Source organism: Anomaloglossus baeobatrachus, chromosome 4, assembly GCF_048569485.1.
Source record: "Anomaloglossus baeobatrachus isolate aAnoBae1 chromosome 4, aAnoBae1.hap1, whole genome shotgun sequence".
In the NCBI taxonomy this organism is placed as follows: Eukaryota; Metazoa; Chordata; class Amphibia; order Anura; family Aromobatidae; genus Anomaloglossus; species Anomaloglossus baeobatrachus.
Window position 1 is genome coordinate 701,788,074 of NC_134356.1, and position 20,618 is coordinate 701,808,691.

The window sequence follows — 20,618 nt, forward strand, 5'->3', positions numbered from 1 at the left end:
GGTCTGTACTCGGGGTATATACAGGGGCTGTGTACAGTGAGGGGTATACCTGGGGTCTGTACTCGGGGTATATACAGGGGCTGTGTACAGTGAGGGGTATACCGGGGTCTGTACTCGGGGTATATACAGGGGCTGTGTACAGTGAGGGTATACTGGGGTCTGTACTCGGGGTATATACAGGGGCTGTGTACAGTGAGGGGTATACTGGGGTCTGTACTCGGGGTATATACAGGGGCTGTGTACAGTGAGGGGTATACTGGGGTCTGTACTCGGGGTATATACAGGGGCTGTGTACAGTGAGGGGTATACTGGGGTCTGTACTCGGGGTATATACAGGAGCTGTGTACAGTGAGGGGTATACTGGGGTCTGTACTCGGGGTATATACAGGGGCTGTGTACAGTGAGGGGTATACAGGGGTCTGTACTCGGGGTATATACAGGGGCTGTGTACAGTGAGGGGTATACTGGGGTCTGTACTCGGGGTATATACAGGAGCTGTGTACAGTGAGGGGTATACTGGGGTCTGTACTCTGGGTATATAAAGGGGCTGTGTACAGTGAGGGGATATACTGGGTCTGTACTCGGGGTATATACAGGAGCTGTGTACAGTGAGGAGTATACTGGGGTCTGTACTCGGGGTATATACAGGGGCTGTGTACAGTGAGTGGTATACTGGGGTCTGTACTCGGGGTATATACAGGAGCTGTGTACAGTGAGGGGTATACTGGGGTCTGTACTCGGGGTATATACAGGGGCTGTGTACAGTGAGTGGTATACTGGGGTCTGTACTCGGGGTATATACAGGGGCTGTGTACAGTGAGTGGTATACTGGGGTCTGTACTCGGGGTATATACAGGAGCTGTGTACAGTGAGGGGTATACTGGGGTCTGTACTCGGGGTATATACAGGAGCTGTGTACAGTGAGGGGTATACTGGGGTCTGTACTCGGGGTATATACAGGAGCTGTGTACAGTGAGGGGTATACTGGGGTCTGTACTCGGGGTATATACAGGAGCTGTGTACAGTGAGGGGTATACTGGGGTCTGTACTCGGGGTATATACAGGAGCTGTGTACAGTGAGGGATATACTGGGGTCTGTACTCGGGGTATATACAGGGGCTGTGTACAGTGAGGGGTATACTGGGGTCTGTACTCGGGGTATATGACAGGGGCTGTGTACAGTGAGGGTATACTGGGGTCTGTACTCGGGGTATATACAGGGGCTGTGTACAGTGAGGGGTATACTGGGGTCTGTACTCGGGGTATATACAGGGGCTGTGTACAGTGAGTGGGTATACTGGGGTCTGTACTCGGGGTATATACAGGGGCTGTGTACAGTGAGGGGTATACTGGGGTCTGTACTCGGGGTATATACAGGGGCTGTGTACAGTGAGGGGTATACTGGGGTCTGTACTCGGGGTATATACAGGGGCTGTGTACAGTGAGGGGTATACTGGGGTCTGTACTCGGGTATATACAGAGGCTGTGTACAGTGAGGGGTATACTGGGGTCTGTACTCGGGGTATATACAGGGGCTGTGTACAGTGAGGGGTATACTGGGGTCTGTACTCGGGGTATATACAGGGGCTGTGTACAGTGAGGGAGTATACTGGGGTCTGTACTCTGGGGTATATACAGGGGCTGTGTACAGTGAGGGGTATACAGGGGTCTGTACTCGGGGTATATACAGGGCTGTGTACAGTGAGGGGTATACTGGGGTGTGTACTCGGGGTATATACAGGGGCTGTGTACAGTGAGGGGTATACTGGGGTCTGTACTCGGGGTATATACAGGGGCTGTGTACAGTGAGGGGTATACTGGGGTCTGTACTCGGGGTATATACAGGGGCTGTGTACAGTGAGGGGTATACTGGGGTCTGTACTCGGGGTATATACAGGGGCTGTGTACAGTGAGGGGTATACTGGGGTCTGTACTCGGGGTATATACAGGGGCTGTGTACAGTGAGGGGTATACCTGGGGTCTGTACTCGGGGTATATACAGGGCTGTGTACAGTGAGGGGTATACTGGGGTCTGTACTCGGGGTATATACAGGGGCTGTGTACAGTGAGGGGTATACTGGGGTCTGTACTCGGGGTATATACAGGGCTGTGTACAGTGAGGGGTATACTGGGGTCTGTACTCGGGGTATATACAGGGGCTGTGTACAGTGAGGGGTATACTGGGGTCTGTACTCGGGGTATATACAGGAGCTGTGTACAGTGAGGGGTATACTGGGGTCTGTACTCGGGGTATATACAGGGGCTGTGTACAGTGAGGGGTATACCGGGGTCTGTACTCGGGGTATATACAGGGGCTGTGTACAGTGAGGGGTATACTGGGGTCTGTACTCGGGGTATATACAGGGAGCTGTGTACAGTGAGGGGTATACTGGGGTCTGTACTCGGGGTATATACAGGGGCTGTGTACAGTGAGGGTATACCTGGGGTCTGTACTCGGGTATATACAGGGGCTGTGTACAGTGAGGGGTATACTGGGGTCTGTACTCGGGGTATATACAGGGGCTGTGTACAGTGAGGGGTATACTGGGGTCTGTACTCGGGGGTATATACAGGGGGCTGTGTACAGTGAGGGGTATACTGGAGGTCTGTACTCGGGGTATATACAGGGGCTGTGTACAGTGAGGGGTATACTGGGGTCTGTACTCGGGGTATATACAGGGGCTGTGTACAGTGAGGGGGTATACTGGGTCTGTACTCGGGGTATATACAGGGGCTGTGTACAGTGAGGGGTATACTGGGGTCTGTACTCGGGGTATATACAGGGGCTGTGTACAGTGAGGGGTATACTGGGTCTGTACTCGGGGTATATACAGGGGCTGTGTACAGTGAGGGGTATACTGGGGTCTGTACTCGGGGTATATACAGGGGCTGTGTACAGTGAGGGGTATACTGGGGTCTGTACTCGGGGTATATACAGGGGCTGTGTACAGTGAGGGGTATACTGGGGTCTGTACTCGGGGTATATACAGGGGCTGTGTACAGTGAGGGGTATACTGGGGTCTGTACTCGGGGTATATACAGGGGCTGTGTACAGTGAGGGGTATACTGGGGTCTGTACTCGGGGTATATACAGGGGCTGTGTACAGTGAGGGGTATACTGGGGTCTGTACTCGGGGTATATACAGGGGCTGTGTACAGTGAGGGGTATACTGGGGTCTGTACTCGGGGTATATACAGGGGCTGTGTACAGTGAGGGGTATACTGGGGTCTGTACTCGGGGTATATACAGGGGCTGTGTACAGTGAGGGGTATACTGGGGTCTGTACTCGGGGTATATACAGGGAGCTGTGTACAGTGAGGGGTATACTGGGGTCTGTACTCGGGGTATATACAGGGGCTGTGTACAGTGAGGGGTATACTGGGGTCTGTACTCGGGGTATATACAGGAGCTGTGTACAGTGAGGGGTATACTGGGGTCTGTACTCGGGGTATATACAGGAGCTGTGTACAGTGAGGGGTATACTGGGGTCTGTACTCGGGGGTATATACAGGGGCTGTGTACAGTGAGGGGTATACTGGGGTCTGTACTCGGGGTATATACAGGAGCTGTGTACAGTGAGGGGTATACTGGGGTCTGTACTCGGGGTATATACAGGAGATGTGTACAGTGAGGGGTATACTGGGTCTGTACTCGGGGTATATACAGGAGCTGTGTACAGTGAGGGGTATACTGGGGTCTGTACTCTGGGGGTATATACAGGAGAGTGTGTACAGTGAGGGTTATACTGGGGTCTGTAACTCGGGACAGGGGCTGTGTACAGTGAGGGGTATACTGGGGTCTGTACTCGGGGTATATACAGGGGCTGTGTACAGTGAGGGGTATACTGGGGTCTGTACTCGGGGTATATACAGGGGCTGTGTACAGTGAGGGGTATACTGGGGTCTGTACTCGGGGTATATACAGGGGCTGTGTACAGTGAGGGGTATACTGGGGTCTGTACTCGGGGTATATACAGGAGCTGTGTACAGTGAGGAGTATACTGGGGTCTGTACTCGGGGTATATACAGGGGCTGTGTACAGTGAGGGGTATACTGGGGCCTGTACTCGGGGTATATACAGGGGCTGTGTACAGTGAGGGGTATACTGGGGTCTGTACTCGGGGTATATACAGGGGCTGTGTACAGTGAGGAGTATACTGGGGTCTGTACTCGGGGTATATACAGGGGCTGTGTACAGTGAGGGGTATACTGGGGTCTGTACTCGGGGTATATACAGGGGCTGTGTACAGTGAGGGGTATACTGGGGTCTGTACTCGGGGTATATACAGGGGCTGTGTACAGTGAGGAGTATACTGGGGTCTGTACTCGGGGTATATACAGGGGCTGTGTACAGTGAGGAGTATACTGGGGTCTGTACTCGGGGTATATACAGGGGCTGTGTACAGTGAGGGGTATACTGGGGCCTGTACTCGGGGTATATACAGGGGCTGTGTACAGTGAGGGGTATACTGGGGTCTGTACTCGGGGTATATACAGGGGCTGTGTACAGTGAGGGGTATACTGGGGTCTGTACTCGGGGTATATACAGGGGCTGTGTACAGTGAGGGGTATACTGGGGTCTGTACTCGGGGTATATACAGGGGCTGTGTACAGTGAGGGGTATACTGGGGTCTGTACTCGGGGTATATACAGGGGCTGTGTACAGTGAGGAGTATACTGGGGTCTGTACTCGGGGTATATACAGGGGCTGTGTACAGTGAGGAGTATACTGGGGTCTGTACTCGGGGTATATACAGGGGCTGTGTACAGTGAGGGGTATACTGGGGTCTGTACTCGGGGTATATACAGGAGCTGTGTACAGTGAGGGGTATACTGGGGTCTGTACTCGGGGTATATACAGGGGCTGTGTACAGTGAGGAGTATACTGGGGTCTGTACTCGGGGTATATACAGGGGCTGTGTACAGTGAGGAGTATACTGGGGTCTGTACTCGGGGTATATACAGGAGCTGTGTACAGTGAGGGGTATACTGGGGTCTGTACTCGGGGTATATACAGGGGCTGTGTACAGTGAGGGGTATACTGGGGTCTGTACTCGGGGTATATACAGGGGCTGTGTACAGTGAGGGGTATACTGGGGTCTGTACTCGGGGTATATACAGGAGCTGTGTACAGTGAGGGGTATACTGGGGTCTGTACTCGGGGTATATACAGGGGCTGTGTACAGTGAGGAGTATACTGGGGTCTGTACTCGGGGTATATACAGGGGCTGTGTACAGTGAGGAGTATACTGGGGTCTGTACTCGGGGTATATACAGGGGCTGTGTACAGTGAGGAGTATACTGGGGTCTGTACTCGGGGTATATACAGGGGCTGTGTACAGTGAGGGGTATACTGGGGTCTGTACTCGGGGTATATACAGGGGCTGTGTACAGTGAGGAGTATACTGGGGTCTGTACTCGGGGTATATACAGGGGCTGTGTACAGTGAGGAGTATACTGGGGTCTGTACTCGGGGTATATACAGGGGCTGTGTACAGTGAGGGGTATACTGGGGTCTGTACTCGGGGTATATACAGGGGCTGTGTACAGTGAGGGGTATACTGGGGTCTGTACTCGGGGTATATACAGGAGCTGTGTACAGTGAGGGGTATACTGGGGTCTGTACTCGGGGTATATACAGGGGCTGTGTACAGTGAGGGGTATACTGGGGTCTGTACTCAGGGTATATACAGGGGCTGTGTACAGTGAGGGGTATACTGGGGTCTGTACTCGGGGTATATACAGGGGCTGTGTACAGTGAGGGGTATACTGGGGTCTGTACTCGGGGTATATACAGGGGCTGTGTACAGTGAGGGGTATACTGGGGTCTGTACTCGGGGTATATACAGGGGCTGTGTACAGTGAGGGGTATACTGGGGTCTGTACTCGGGGTATATACAGGGGCTGTGTACAGTGAGGGGTATACTGGGTCCTGTACTCGGGGTATATACAGGGGCTGTGTACAGTGAGGGGTATACCGGGGTCTGTACTCGGGGTATATACAGGGGCTGTGTACAGTGAGGGGTATACTGGGTCCTGTACTCGGGGTATATACAGGGGCTGTGTACAGTGAGGGGTATACTGGGGTCTGTACTCGGGGTATATACAGGGGCTGTGTACAGTGAGGAGTATACTGGGGTCTGTACTCGGGGTATATACAGGGGCTGTGTACAGTGAGGGGTATACTGGGGTCTGTACTCGGGGTATATACAGGGGCTGTGTACAGTGAGGGGTATACTGGGGCCTGTACTCGGGGTATATACAGGGGCTGTGTACAGTGAGGGGTATACTGGGGTCTGTACTCGGGGTATATACAGGGGCTGTGTACAGTGAGGGGTATACTGGGGTCTGTACTCGGGGTATATACAGGAGCTGTGTACAGTGAGGGGTATACTGGGGTCTGTACTCGGGGTATATACAGGGGCTGTGTACAGTGAGGGGTTTACTGGGGTCTGTACTCGGGGTATATACAGGGGCTGTGTACAGTGAGGGGTATACTGGGGTCTGTACTCGGGGTATATACAGGAGCTGTGTACAGTGAGGGGTATACTGGGGTCTGTACTCGGGGTATATACAGGGGCTGTGTACAGTGAGGGGTATACTGGGGTCTGTACTCGGGGTATATACAGGAGCTGTGTACAGTGAGGGGTATACTGGGGTCTGTACTCGGGGTATATACAGGGGCTGTGTACAGTGAGGGGTATACTGGGGTCTGTACTCGGGGTATATACAGGGGCTGTGTACAGTGAGGGGTATACTGGGGTCTGTACTCGGGGTATATACAGGAGCTGTGTACAGTGAGGGGTATACTGGGGTCTGTACTCGGGGTATATACAGGGGCTGTGTACAGTGAGGGGTATACTGGGGTCTGTACTCGGGGTATATACAGAGGCTGTATACAGTGAGGGGTATACTGGGGTCTGTACTCGGGGTATATACAGGAGCTGTGTACAGTGAGGGGTATACTGGGGTCTGTACTCGGGGTATATACAGGGGCTGTGTACAGTGAGGGGTATACTGGGGTCTGTACTCGGGGTATATACAGGAGCTGTGTACAGTGAGTGGTATACTGGGGTCTGTACTCGGGGTATATACAGGAGCTGTGTACAGTGAGGGGTATACTGGGTCTGTACTCGGGGTATATACAGGGGCTGTGTACAGTGAGGGGTATACTGGGGTCTGTACTCGGGGTATATACAGGAGCTGTGTACAGTGAGGGGTATACTGGGGTCTGTACTCGGGGTATATACAGGAGCTGTGTACAGTGAGGGGTATACTGGGGTCTGTACTCGGGGTATATACAGGGGCTGTGTACAGTGAGGAGTATACTGGGGTCTGTACTCGGGGTATATACAGGGGCTGTGTACAGTGAGGGGTATACTGGGGTCTGTACTCGGGGTATATACAGGAGCTGTGTACAGTGAGGGGTATACTGGGTCTGTACTCGGGGTATATACAGGGGCTGTGTACAGTGAGGGGTATACTGGGGTCTGTACTCGGGGTATATACAGGAGCTGTGTACAGTGAGGAGTATACTGGGGTCTGTACTCGGGGTATATACAGGGGCTGTGTACAGTGAGGGTTATACTGGGGTCTGTACTCGGGGTATATACAGGGGCTGTGTACAGTGAGGGGTTTACTGGGGTCTGTACTCGGGGTATATACAGGGGCTGTGTACAGTGAGGGGTATACTGGGGTCTGTACTCGGGGTATATACAGGAGCTGTGTACAGTGAGGGGTATACTGGGGTCTGTACTCGGGGTATATACAGGAGCTGTGTACAGTGAGGGGTATACTGGGGTCTGTACTCGGGGTATATACAGGGGCTGTGTACAGTGAGGGGTATACTGGGGTCTGTACTCGGGGTATATACAGGGGCTGTGTACAGTGAGGGGTATACTGGGGTCTGTGCTCGGGGTATATACAGGGGCTGTGTACAGTGAGGGGTATACTGAGGGCTGTACTCGGGGTATATACAGGAGCTGTGTACAGTGAGGGGTATACTGGGTTCTGTACTCGGGGTATATACAGGAGCTGTGTACAGTGAGGGGTATACTGGGGTCTGTACTCGGGGTATATACAGGGGCTGTGTACAGTGAGGGGTATACTGGGGTCTGTACTCGGGGTATATACAGGGGCTGTGTACAGTGAGGGGTATACTGGGGTCTGTACTCGGGGTATATACAGGGGCTGTGTACAGTGAGGGGTATACTGGGGTCTGTACTCGGGGTATATACAGGAGATGTGTACAGTGAGGGGTATACTGGGGTCTGTACTCGGGGTATATACAGCCCCCGTATACTCTGCCCCGGGTCCCCCTCCCCGCAGTGTACGGGGCCGCCCGGGCTCTCGGGCAGGGCTCGGGCCTCGCTCCTTCTGTCGCCATTTTAATTCCCCTCACGGAAGAGAATGCGGAGACGACATTAGAACGTAAGGAGAGAGGGCGGGGAGCGGAGACTACAACTCCCGGCATGCCGCGGGCGCGGCGCAGGCCCCCTCAGTCACACGGAAGGCGTCCGCGCAGCTCCTGGCGGGATTTGTCTGCTCGGTGCCAGTTACCGGAGGAGATGGGGGCCTTATCCTGGAGCCCCGGAGGTGAGTCGTGCAGCGGCGGTCTCCGCATTATGGGCGGCTCCGTGCAGCTCACGGACGGGAGAACACACTCCCGGATTTTACGGGCGACTCCTAAGGCAACTTGTACAATGTTTACGTTTTTGATTGGCTGAGATCTGAAGGCGGATCCTTTTTTCTCTCGTTATGATTGGCTGCTTACATCTTTCAGTCTTAGTCACGTGATAAAAACTCAGCACGAAAGGGGGCCTGAGCTGTTGTGACGTCACGGCTGTGGGCGGAGGAACAGTCGCCTATATAACGGCGCGCACGACGCGTCCTCGCACACAGACTCGCTTCATCTCTTCTCCAGTTTTAGGTGCGCTTGGGGGCGTGGTTTGTGGTACGCATGCGTAGTGTAGGTGTTTGAGCGGAGCTTCGCGATTGGGTTGAGGAGGGGGGGCGTGTCCGGCGAAGGGAGTATAAATAAGCAGGCTCCCCCGCCATTTCTGTCAGTAGTCCGCGGCCGCTGCGGGGGCCGGGCGGGTGCGGGAGGTGGGTGTCTGCTGTAACTCTGCCTCAGTCAGCGCGGCTGTCATCCGGGAACTTACTGCTGAGTAATCATTTCTCACTTTTCTCTTCTAGGCTCCGCCCATTGCACTTCTGACATCTTGCTGTACAGAGAGGAGTTGCTCGGGGGCGTGTCTTACGGTGGGCGTGGTCTGTGCTGGTCCCACCTCCCAGGAGTCTGTTTTGGTTGTGATTGGCCGTTGTGGAGCCGCCATGTTTGAGGCGTTGCTGTGAATGTGGAGCGAGGCGCGCCCTGTCCCCACGTATCTGGACGCTGGAGGTCTCCTCACCCCCGATGCCCCCATGCAGGTTCTGCTAGAGATGACGTCCTCCTCTGAAACCTTGCAGCAGGCTGTGAGGCCGGCGGCCCATGATGGGGAAAAGACTTTTTTGGCTCCTGCCCCTCCCCCGCCTGCGGATTCTCAGAATCGAGGCCTAAAAGATGTTCTGGAGCCGCCCCCACCGCGGGGCCCACGGAACGGTTTCCAAGGCAAGAGGCGCAACAGCTTCAATGTGGGCTTCAAGCACCCCACCCCCTTCAAGCGCCGCAGACGGGTGAACTCTGACTGTGACCCTGCCCTGCCCTCCAACTTCCTCCTGGGCGGGAACATATTCGACCCCCTGAACCTGAACAGCCTCCTGGACGAGGAGGTGAACCGGGCGCTGAACGCCGAGACGCCAAAGTCCTCTCCACTCCCGTCCCGCAATCGTGATCCCGTGGAGATTCTGATCCCGAAGGATCTGACGGATCCGCTGAGCCTTAATACGGGGTCTGGAGACGTGGAACTGCTGCTGTCCCCACTGAAGAGTGGGCGGAAACGTCACCGGCACCGCCACCACCTGTCCACGGACGCCCCCAACAAGGCGGAGGCCGAGCCCGTCCCCGAGGAGCTGCGGCCCTACGAACTGAACACCACCATAAACTGCCGGGACGAGGTGGTGCCACCACCGGCCCTGGAGAGCGAGGCCGCAGACGGGCCCGCGCCCACCGCCACTGCATCCGCTGCACCACCATCACGACACCGCAAGAGGAGGAGGACGTCCAGCAAATCCGAGGGGAGGCAAGGGAGCCCCGAAAAGGGCAAGAACTTGGCGAGTGTGGTGATGGCCGTGAGGCCCCAGGCCGGGCCCGAAGCCCCCAAGGTGCACTGTCGGGGGCCCCACACTAAGGGCAAGGACAAAAACCGCTTCCAGTATGGTAATTACTGCCGGTATTACGGTTACCGGAACCCGTCGCACTCTGACGACCCGCGGCTACGGGCGCTGAGGCCGGAGTGGTTCCGGGGCAAAGCCGTGCTGGACATTGGCTGCAACGTGGGCCACCTGACGCTGAGCGTGGCCCTGAAACTGGAGCCGGCGCGCATAGTGGGACTGGACATTGACGGCGCGCTGGTGCAGGCCGCCCGGCAGAACATCCGACATTACCTGTCACAGTCCTCCAGAGACCGTGGCGGCGGCTTCCCCGCAGCGCTGTCCTCCACCCGGGGGCCCATCGCGGCTCCCAGCATTCCCGCCGAGCAGAAGAGCCAGGACCAGAGCCACGCGTTCCCGCACAATGTCGTGTTTGTGAAGGTGAGATGACGCACGGCCACCACTATGGGGCAGGGGGGTAAATGGTGGGTCTGTGACCTCCGGGGGGGGGCGGGGTCTGTGACCTCCGGGGGGGGGGGGGTCAGAGGCTGATCGCCTGTAGGTGAGTGTGTCCTCAGCAGCGGTGGCCCGTGTAGCAATGGCTGCCAGTCTCCACTGATCTTGCCCGTTGCCAGGGGCATCGGACCCACCAAGCCCGCCTAGCAGGGAGACGTGGTGGGGGTCTCACCTGCTGAACCCAGAGCAAGCAGCAGCGGCCCTGGCACCCCCCGACACCACCTCAATTATAGGCCGCCACCGGTTATATACAGCCCTCAGCCCCCCTGGTGTGCAGGGGTTCTGTATGGGGTCCCCTTATAAAGGAGGCATGGTGGGGGTCTCACCTGCTGACCCCGGAGCAATCGGCAGCAGCCCTTGGTACCCCCCCACTCCCTTACCCCGACACCACCTCAATTATAGGCCCACCCTGGTTATATTCACTTACAACCCTAAGCCCCCCTGGTACATTGTGTGGGGGTCCGGGATGGGGCCCTTATAAAGGAGGTGTGGTGGGGGTCTCACCTGCTGACCCTGGAGCAAGCCACAGCGGCCCCTGGCACCCCCCTCACACCAGACACCACCTCAATTATAGGCCGACACTGGTTATATACAACCCTCAGCCCCCCTGGTACATCGGGGGTCCCCTCTGGTGTGTGGGGGTCCTGGATTCGCTGCGTTCTCTGGGTCAGGCTCGTACATAACCCCATGACTGTTCTTCCTGGCAGGGAAACTACATTCTGGACCGGGAGGAGCTGATGGAGGTGCAGAGACCGGAGTACGACGTCATCTTGTGCCTCAGCGTCACCAAATGGATCCACCTGAACTGGGGCGACGACGGCCTGAAGAGAATGTTCCAGAGAATGTTCCGACACCTGCGCCCCGGGGGCCGCCTGATCCTGGAGCCGCAGCCCTGGTCCTCGTACGGCAAGAGGAAGAAGCTGACGGTGAGCGGTGCGGGAGGCAACTGTGAGCGACACTGGGGGGGTGGCGGTGAGCGGCGCGGGGGGCAACTGTGAGCGACGCTGGGGGGGGCGCCTGATCATGGAGCCGCAGCCCTGGTGCTCGTACGGCAAGAGGAAGAAGCTGACGGTGAGCGACGCTGGGGTAGGGGGGTTGCGGTGAGCGGCGCGGGGGGCGCCTGATCCTGGAGCCGCAGCCCTGGTCCTTATACGGCAAAAGGAAGAAGCAGATGGGGAGCGACGCTGGGGGACGGGACTGGGAGCGAGGGGGGACGCTGGGGGGACGGGGACTGGGAGCGAGGGGGGACGGGACTGGGAGCGAGGGGGGACGGGACTGGGAGCGAGGGGGACGGGACTGGGAGCGAGGGGGACGCTGGGGGGGGACGGGACTGGGAGCGTGGGGGACGGGACTGGGAGCGAGGGGGACGCTGGGGGACGGGACTGGGAGCGAGGGGGACGCTGGGGGACGGGACTGGGAGCGAGGGGGACGCTGGGGGACGGGACTGGGAGCGAGGGGGACGCTGGGGGACGGGACTGGGAGCGTGGGGGACGGGACTGGGAGCGAGGGGGACGCTGGGGGACGGGACTGGGAGCGAGGGGGACGCTGGGGGACGGGACTGGGAGCGTGGGGGACGGGACTGGGAGCGAGGGGGACGCTGGGGGACGGGACTGGGAGCGAGGGGGACGCTGGGGGACGGGACTGGGAGAGAGGGGGACGCTGGGGGACGGGGACTGGGAGCGAGGGGGACGGGACTGAGAGGGACGCTGGGGGACGGGACTGGGAGCGACGCTGGGGACGGGACTGGGAGTGAGGGGGATGGGACTGGGAGGGACGCTGGGGGACGGGACTGGGAGCGAGGGGGATGCTGGGGGGACGGGGCTGGGAGCGACGCAGGGGGGACGGGGCTGGGAGCGACGCAGGGGGGGACGGGGCTGGGAGCGACGCAGGGGGGACGGGGGCGCGCGGGGAATAATGGGGGTGGGGGGGCTCTTTGGTCACACTCAGCACTAACCTCCACTTCTTCCCCTGCAGGAAGCCATCTACAAGAATTACTGCCGGATCTCGCTGCGGCCGGAGCAGTTCACCTCCTACCTCATGTCCTCCGAGGTGGGATTCTCCAGCTACGAGCTGCTCGCCACCCCCTGCACCTCCGCAAAAGGTAACCGCGCGCAAATATGTATATATGTATAGCCTCCACTGCAGACTGCTGCCGTCCAGCTCCCTCTCTCCTGTTGGGGGCGCTGCAGGCCGTCGTCCGGCTCCCTCTCTCCTGTCGGGGGCGCTGCAGGCCGTCGTCCAGCTGTCTCTCTCCTGTCGGGGGCGCTGCAGGCCGTCGGCCGGCTCCCTCTTTCCTGTCGGGGGCGCTGCAGGCCGTCGTCCGGCTGTCTCTCTCCTGTCGGGGGCGCTGCAGGCCGTCGTCCGGCTCCCTCTTTCCTGTCGGGGGCGCTGCAGGCCGTCGTCCGGCTCCCTCTTTCCTGTCGGGGGCGCTGCAGGCCGTCGTCCGGCTCCCTCTTTCCTGTCGGGGGGCGCTGCAGGCCGTCGTCCCGGCTCCCTCTTTCCTGTCGGGGGCGCTGCAGGCCGTCGTCCGGCTCCCTCTTTCCTGTCGGGGGCGCTGCAGGCCGTCGTCCGGCTCCCTCTCTCCTGTCGGGGGCGCTGCAGGCCGTCGTCCGGCTCCCTCTCTCCTGTCGGGGGGCGCTGCAGGCCGTCGTCCAGCTGTCTCTCTCCTGTCGGGGGGCGCTGCAGGCCGTCGTCCGGCTCCCTCTTTCCTGTCGGGGGGCGCTGCAGGCCGTCGTCCGGCTCCCTCTTTCCTGTCGGGGGCGCTGCAGGCCGTCGTCCGGCTCCCTCTTTCCTGTCGGGGGCGCTGCAGGCCGTCGTCCGGCTCCCTCTTTCCTGTCGGGGGGCGCTGCAGGCCGTCGTCCGGCTCCCTCTTTCCTGTCGGGGGCGCTGCAGGCCGTCGTCCGGCTCCCTCTCTCCTGTCGGGGGGCCCTGCAGGCCGTCGTCCAGCTGTGTCTCTTTTTCTCTCTCTCGCGCTCTCGTCGTTGATGCGCTGTATCTGACATCATATTATTTTTTTTTTATTTTTTTTTTCCCCGCAGGTTTCCGCCGCTCCATCTACGCTTTCCACAAGTCCGGGCCCCGGGAGGAGCCGCCCCCCGCCGTCCAGGGGTAGAGGACAGGATTTTTTATGTGCCCTTTTTGTATTGTTTTGGGGGAGGGAGAGTTTATTTTTTATTGGGGCCTTTTCTGGGGTTTCTTTGCTGTTGCAGAATATAAACCTGTTATACGACGCCCGTCTCCTGTGTTATTGCGGGGTCTGGGAAGGTGACGCCCACAAGGGGAGGAGCCTAGGCTCTCATTAAACTTTATTTACAATTCACAGACTGGGCAATTAGACGCTGCGCGGCGACAGCATCAAATAGGAGGTGACGCTGTATGGTGACAACATAGTATAGGGCGACATCATCCCATAGGGGGCGACACTGCGCGGTGACATCATCCCATAGGGGGCGACACTGCGCGGTGACATCATCCCATAGGGGGCGACACTGCACAGTGACATTATCCCATAGGGGGCGCCACTGCACAGCGACATTATCCCACAGGGGGCGACACTGCACAGCGACATTATCCCACAGGGGGCGACACTGCACAGCGACATCATCCCATATCGGGCGACACTGTGCGCGGTGACATCATCCCACAGGGGGCGACACTGTGCGAGATAACATCATCCCATAGGGGGTGACACTGTGCGCGGTGACATCATCCCATAGGGGGGCGACACTGCACAGTGACATTATCCCATAGGGGGCGCCACTGCACAGCGACATTATCCCACAGGGGGCGACACTGCACAGCGACATTATCCCACAGGGGGCGACACTGCACAGCGACATCATCCCATATCGGGCGACACTGTGCGCGGTGACATCATCCCACAGGGGGCGACACTGTGCGAGATAACATCATCCCATAGGGGGTGACACTGTGCGCGGTGACATCATCCCACAGGGGGTGACACTGCGCGCGGTGACATCATCCCATAGGAGGCGACACTGCGCGTGGTGACATTATCCCATAGGAGGCGACACTGCGCGTGGTGACATTATCCCATAGGGGGCGACACTGCGCGTGGTGACATTATCCCACGGGGCGACACTGCGCGTGGTGACATTATCCCACGGGGCGACACTGCGCGTGGTGACATTATCCCACGGGGCGACACTGCGCGTGGTGACATTATCCCATAGGGGGCGACACTGCGCGTGGTGACATTATCCCATAGGGGGCGACACTGCGCGTGGTGACATTATCCCATAGGGGGCGACACTGCGCGCGGTGACATTATCCCATAGGGGGCGACACTGCGCGCGGTGACATTATCCCATAGGGGGCGACACTGCGCGCGGTGACATTATCCCATAGGGGGCGACACTGCGCGCGGTGACATTATCCCATAGGGGGCGACACTGCGCGCGGTGACATTATCCCATAGGGGGCGACACTGCGCGCGGTGACATTATCCCATAGGGGGCGACACTGCGCGCGGTGACATTATCCCATAGGGGGCGACACTGCGCGCGGTGACATTATCCCATAGGGGGGCGACACTGCGCGCGGTGACATTATCCCATAGGGGGCGACACTGCGCGCGGTGACATTATCCCATAGGGGGCGACACTGCGCGCGGTGACATTATCCCATAGGGGGCGACACTGCGCGCGGTGACATTATCCCATAGGGGGCGACACTGCGCGCGGTGACATTATCCCATAGGGGGCGACACTGCGCGCGGTGACATTATCCCATAGGGGGCGACACTGCGCGCGGTGACATTATCCCATAGGGGGCGACACTGCGCGCGGTGACATTATCCCATAGGGGGCGACACTGCGCGCGGTGACATTATCCCATAGGGGGCGACACTGCGCGCGGTGACATTATCCCATAGGGGGCGACACTGCGCGCGGTGACATTATCCCATAGGGGGGCGACACTGCGCGCGGGTGACATTATCCCATAGGGGGCGACACTGCGCGCGGTGACATTATCCCATAGGGGGCGACACTGCGCGCGGTGACATTATCCCATAGGGGGCGACACTGCGCGCGGGTGACATTATCCCATAGGGGGCGACACTGCGCGCGGTGACATTATCCCATAGGGGGCGACACTGCGCGCGGTGACATCATCCCATAGGGGGCGACACTGCGCGCGGTGACATCATCCCATAGGGGGCGACACTGTGTGCGGTGACATCATCCCACAGGGGGCGACACTGTGCGCCGCGACATCATCCCACAGGGGGCGACACTGTGCGGTGACATTATCCCATAGGGGGCGACACTGTGCGCGGTGACATCATCCCACAGGGGGCGACACTGTGCGCGGTGACATCATCCCACAGGGGGTGACACTGTGCGCGGTGACATTATCCCATAGGGGGCGACACTGTGCGGTGACATTATCCCATAGGGGGCGAAACTGCGCGCGGTGACATTATCCCACAGGGGGCGACACTGTGCGGTGACATTATCCCATAGGGGGGCGACACTGTGCGCGGTGACATCATCCCACAGGGGGCGACACTGTGCGCGGTGACATCATCCCACAGGGGGTGACACTGTGCGGTGACATTATCCCATAGGGGGCGACACTGTGCGGTGACATTATCCCATAGGGGGCGAAACTGCGCGCGGTGACATTATCCCACAGGGGGCGACACTGTGCGCGGTGACATCATCCCACAGGGGGGCGACACTGTGCGCGGTGACATCATCCCACAGGGGGCGACACTGTGCGCCGCGACATCATCCCACAGGGGGCGACACTGTGCGGTGACATCATCCCACAGGGGGCGACACTGTGCGGTGACATTATCCCATAGGGGGCGACACTGTGCGCGGTGACATCATCCCACAGGGGGCGACACTGTGCGCGGGTGACATCATCCCACAGGGGGTGACACTGTGCGGTGACATTATCCCACAGGGGGCGACACTGTGCGGTGACATTATCCCATAGGGGGCGAAACTGCGCGCGGTGACATTATCCCACAGGGGGCGACACTGTGCGCGGTGACATCATCCCACAGGGGGTGACACTGTGCGGTGACATTATCCCATAGGGGGCGACACTGTGCGGTGACATTATCCCACAGGGGGGCGACACTGCGCGCGGGTGACATTATCCCATAGGGGGCGACACTGCGCGCGGTGACATTATCCCATAGGGGGCGACACTGCGCGCGGCGACATTATCCCATAGGGGGCGACACTGCGCGCGGCGACATTATCCCATAGGGGGCGACACTGCGCGCGGCGACATTATCCCATAGGGGGCGACACTGCGCGCGGCGACATCATCCCATAGGGGGCGACACTGTGCGCGGCGACATCATCCCACAGGGGGCGACACTGTGCGCGGTGACATCATCCCACAGGGGGCGACACTGTGCGCGGTGACATCATCCCACAGGGGGCGACACTGTGCGCGGTGACATCATCCCACAGGGGGCGACACTGTGCGCGGTGACATCATCCCACAGGGGGCGACACTGTGCGCGGTGACATCATCCCACAGGGGGCGACACTGTGCGCGGTGACATCATCCCACAGGGGGGCGACACTGTGCGCGGTGACATCATCCCACAGGGGGCGACACTGTGCGCGGTGACATCATCCCACAGGGGGCGACACTGTGCGCGGTGACATCATCCCACAGGGGGCGACACTGTGCGCGGTGACATCATCCCACAGGGGGCGACACTGTGCGCGGTGACATCATCCCACAGGGGGCGACACTGTGCGCGGTGACATCATCCCACAGGGGGCGACACTGTGCGCGGTGACATCATCCCACAGGGGGCGACACTGTGCGCAGTGACATCATCCCACAGGGGGCGACACTGTGCGCAGTGACATCATCCCACAGGGGGCGACACTGTGCGCCGTGACATCATCCCACAGGGGGCGACACTGTGCGCGGTGACATTATCCCACAGGGGGCGACACTGTGCGCCGCGACATCATCCCACAGGGGGCGACACTGTGCGGTGACATCATCCCACAGGGGGCGACACTGTGCGGTGACATTATCCCATAGGGGGCGACACTGCGCGGTGACATCATCCCACAGGGGGCGACACTGTGCGCGGTGACATCATCCCACAGGGGGCGACACTGTGCGCGGTGACATTATCCCACAGGGGGCGACACTGTGCGCCGCGACATCATCCCACAGGGGGCGACACTGTGCGGTGACATTATCCCATAGGGGGCGACACTGTGCGGTGACATTATCCCATAGGATGCGACACTGCGCGCGGTGACATTATCCCATAGGGGGGCGACACTGTGCGGTGACATTATCCCATAGGGGGCGACACTGTGCGGTGACATTATCCCATAGGATGCGACACTGCGCGCGGTGACATTATCCCATAGGGGGCGACACTGTGCGGTGACATTATCCCATAGGGGGGCGACACTGCGCGCGGTGACATTATCCCATAGGGGGCGACACTGTGCGGTGACATTATCCCATAGGGGGCGACACTGCGCGCGGTGACATTATCCCATAGGGGGCGACACTGTGCGGTGACATTATCCCATAGGGGGGCGACACTGCGCGCGGTGACATTATCCCATAGGGGGGCGACACTGCGCGCGGTGACATTATCCCATAGGGGGCGACACTGTGCGGTGACATTATCCCATAGGGGGCGACACTGCGCGCGGTGACATTATCCCATAGGGGGGCGACACTGCGCGCGGTGACATCCCATAGGGGGCGACACTGCGCGCGGTGACATTATCCCATAGGGGGCGACACTGTGCGGTGACATTATCCCATAGGGTGCGACACTGCGCGTGGTGACATTATCCCATAGGGGGCGACACTGTGCGGTGACATTATCCCATAGGGGGCGACACTGCGCGCGGTGACATTATCCCATAGGGGGGGCGACACTGCGCGCGGTGACATTATCCCATAGGGGGGGCGACACTGCGCGCGGTGACATTATCCCATAGGGGGGGCGACACTGCGCGCGGTGACATCCCATAGGGGGCGACACTGCGCGCGGTGACATTATCCCATAGGGGGCGACACTGTGCGGTGACATTATCCCATAGGGTGCGACACTGCGCGTGGTGACATTATCCCATAGGGGGCGACACTGTGCGGTGACATTATCCCATAGGGGGGCGACACTGCGCGCGGTGACATTATCCCATAGGGGGGCGACACTGCGCGCGGTGACATTATCCCATAGGGGGCGACACTGCGCGCGGTGACATTATCCCATAGGGGGCGACACTGCGCGCGGTGACATTATCCCATAGGGGGCGACACTGCGCGCGGTGACATTATCCTATAGGGGGCGACACTGTGCGCGGTGACATCATCCCACAGGGGGCGACACTGTGCGCGGTGACATCATCCCACAGGGGGCGACACTGCGCGGTGACATCATCCCACAGGGGGCGACACTGTGCGGTGACATCATCCCACAGGGGGCGACACTGTGCGCGGCGACATCATCCCACAGGGGGGCGACACTGTGCGCGATGACATCATCCCACAGGGGGCGACACTGCGCGATGACATCATCCCACAGGGGGCGACACTGCGCGGTGACATCATCCCACAGGGGGCGACACTGTGCGGTGACATCATCCCACAGGGGGCGACACTGTGCGCGGTGACATCATCCCACAGGGGGCGACACTGTGCGCGATGACATCATCCCACAGGGGGCGACACTGCGCGATGACATCATCCCACAGGGGGCGACACTGCGCGGTGACATCATCCCACAGGGGGCGACACTGTGCGCGGTGACATCATCCCACAGGGGGCGACACTGTGCGCGGTGACATCATCCCACAGGGGGCGACACTGTGCGCGGTGACATCATCCCACAGGGGGCGACACTGTGCGCGGTGACATCATCCCACAGGGGGCGACACTGTGCGCGGTGACATCATCCCACAGGGGGCGACACTGTGCGCGGTGACATCATCCCACAGGGGGCGACACTGCGCAGTGACATCATCCCACAGGGGGCGACACTGTGCGGTGACATTATCCCACAGGGGGCGACACTGTGCGCGGTGACATCATCCCACAGGGGGCGACACTGTGCGCGGTGACATCATCCCACAGGGGGCGACACTGTGCGCGGTGACATCATCCCACAGGGGGCGACACTGTGCGCGGTGACATCATCCCACAGGGGAAGACACTGTGCGCGGCGACATCATCCCATAGGGGGCGACACTGTGCGGTGACATCATCCCATAGGGGGCAACACTGTGCGCGGTGACATCATCCCACAGGGGGCGACACTGTGCGCGGTGACATCATCCCACAGGGGGCGACACTGTGCGCGGTGACATCATCCCACAGGGGAAGACACTGCGCGCGGCGACATCATCCCATAGGGGGCGACACTGTGCGGTGACATCATCCCATAGGGGGCGACACTGTGCGGTGACATCATCCCACAGGGGGCGATACTGTGCGCGGTGACATCATCCCATAGGGGGCGACACTGTGTGCAATGACATCATCCCACAGGGGGCGACACTGTGTGCGATGACATCATCCCATAGGGGGCGACACTGTGTGCGATGACATCATCCCATAGGGGGCGACACTGTGCGGTGACATCATCCCACAGGGGGCGATACTGTGCGCGATGACATCATCCCATAGGGGGCGACACTGTGTGCGATGACATCATCCCACAGGGGGCGACACTGTGTGCGATGACATCATCCCACAGGGGGCGACACTGTGTGCGATGACATCATCCCATAGGGGGCGACACTGTGTGCGATGACATCATCCCACAGGGGGCGACACTGTGCACATCATCCTTCCATAGGGGAGCTTCCAGCTGA

At 59.4% G+C, this 20,618-nt stretch overlaps 1 protein-coding gene across 3 annotated transcripts; it reads left to right on the forward strand.

The window, feature by feature from the left end:
- Positions 1–8,571: 8,571 nt before the first annotated feature.
- Positions 8,572–13,996, forward strand: MEPCE (methylphosphate capping enzyme). Of its 3 annotated transcripts, none has more exons than XM_075343286.1 (5): positions 8,572–8,595; positions 9,196–10,692; positions 11,475–11,693; positions 12,742–12,868; positions 13,806–13,996. In XM_075343286.1, the coding sequence occupies exons 2-5, from the start codon at positions 9,355–9,357 to the stop codon at positions 13,877–13,879; spliced, it is 1,758 nt and encodes a 585-aa protein (XP_075199401.1). In that variant the 5' UTR covers positions 8,572–8,595; positions 9,196–9,354; the 3' UTR covers positions 13,880–13,996. The 3 variants fall into 3 exon arrangements, with proteins under 3 accessions (XP_075199401.1, XP_075199399.1, XP_075199400.1); XM_075343284.1 differs by lacking the exon at positions 8,572–8,595 and adding an exon at positions 8,850–8,929; XM_075343285.1 differs by lacking the exon at positions 8,572–8,595 and adding an exon at positions 9,023–9,105.
- Positions 13,997–20,618: the final 6,622 nt, after the last annotated feature.

What these genes read in the sequence shown, in the direction of transcription:
- MEPCE (XM_075343286.1), top strand. Translation starts at nt 9,355, where the DNA reads ATGTGGAGCGAGGCGCGCCCTGTCCCCACGTATCTGGACGCTGGAGGT. An exon ending in ACAATGTCGTGTTTGTGAAG is followed by an intron (nt 10,693 to 11,474) that starts GTGAGATGACGC and finishes TCTTCCTGGCAG; the next exon opens with GGAAACTACATTCTGGACCG. An exon ending in CCCCTGCACCTCCGCAAAAG is followed by an intron (nt 12,869 to 13,805) that starts GTAACCGCGCGC and finishes TTTTCCCCGCAG; the next exon opens with GTTTCCGCCGCTCCATCTAC.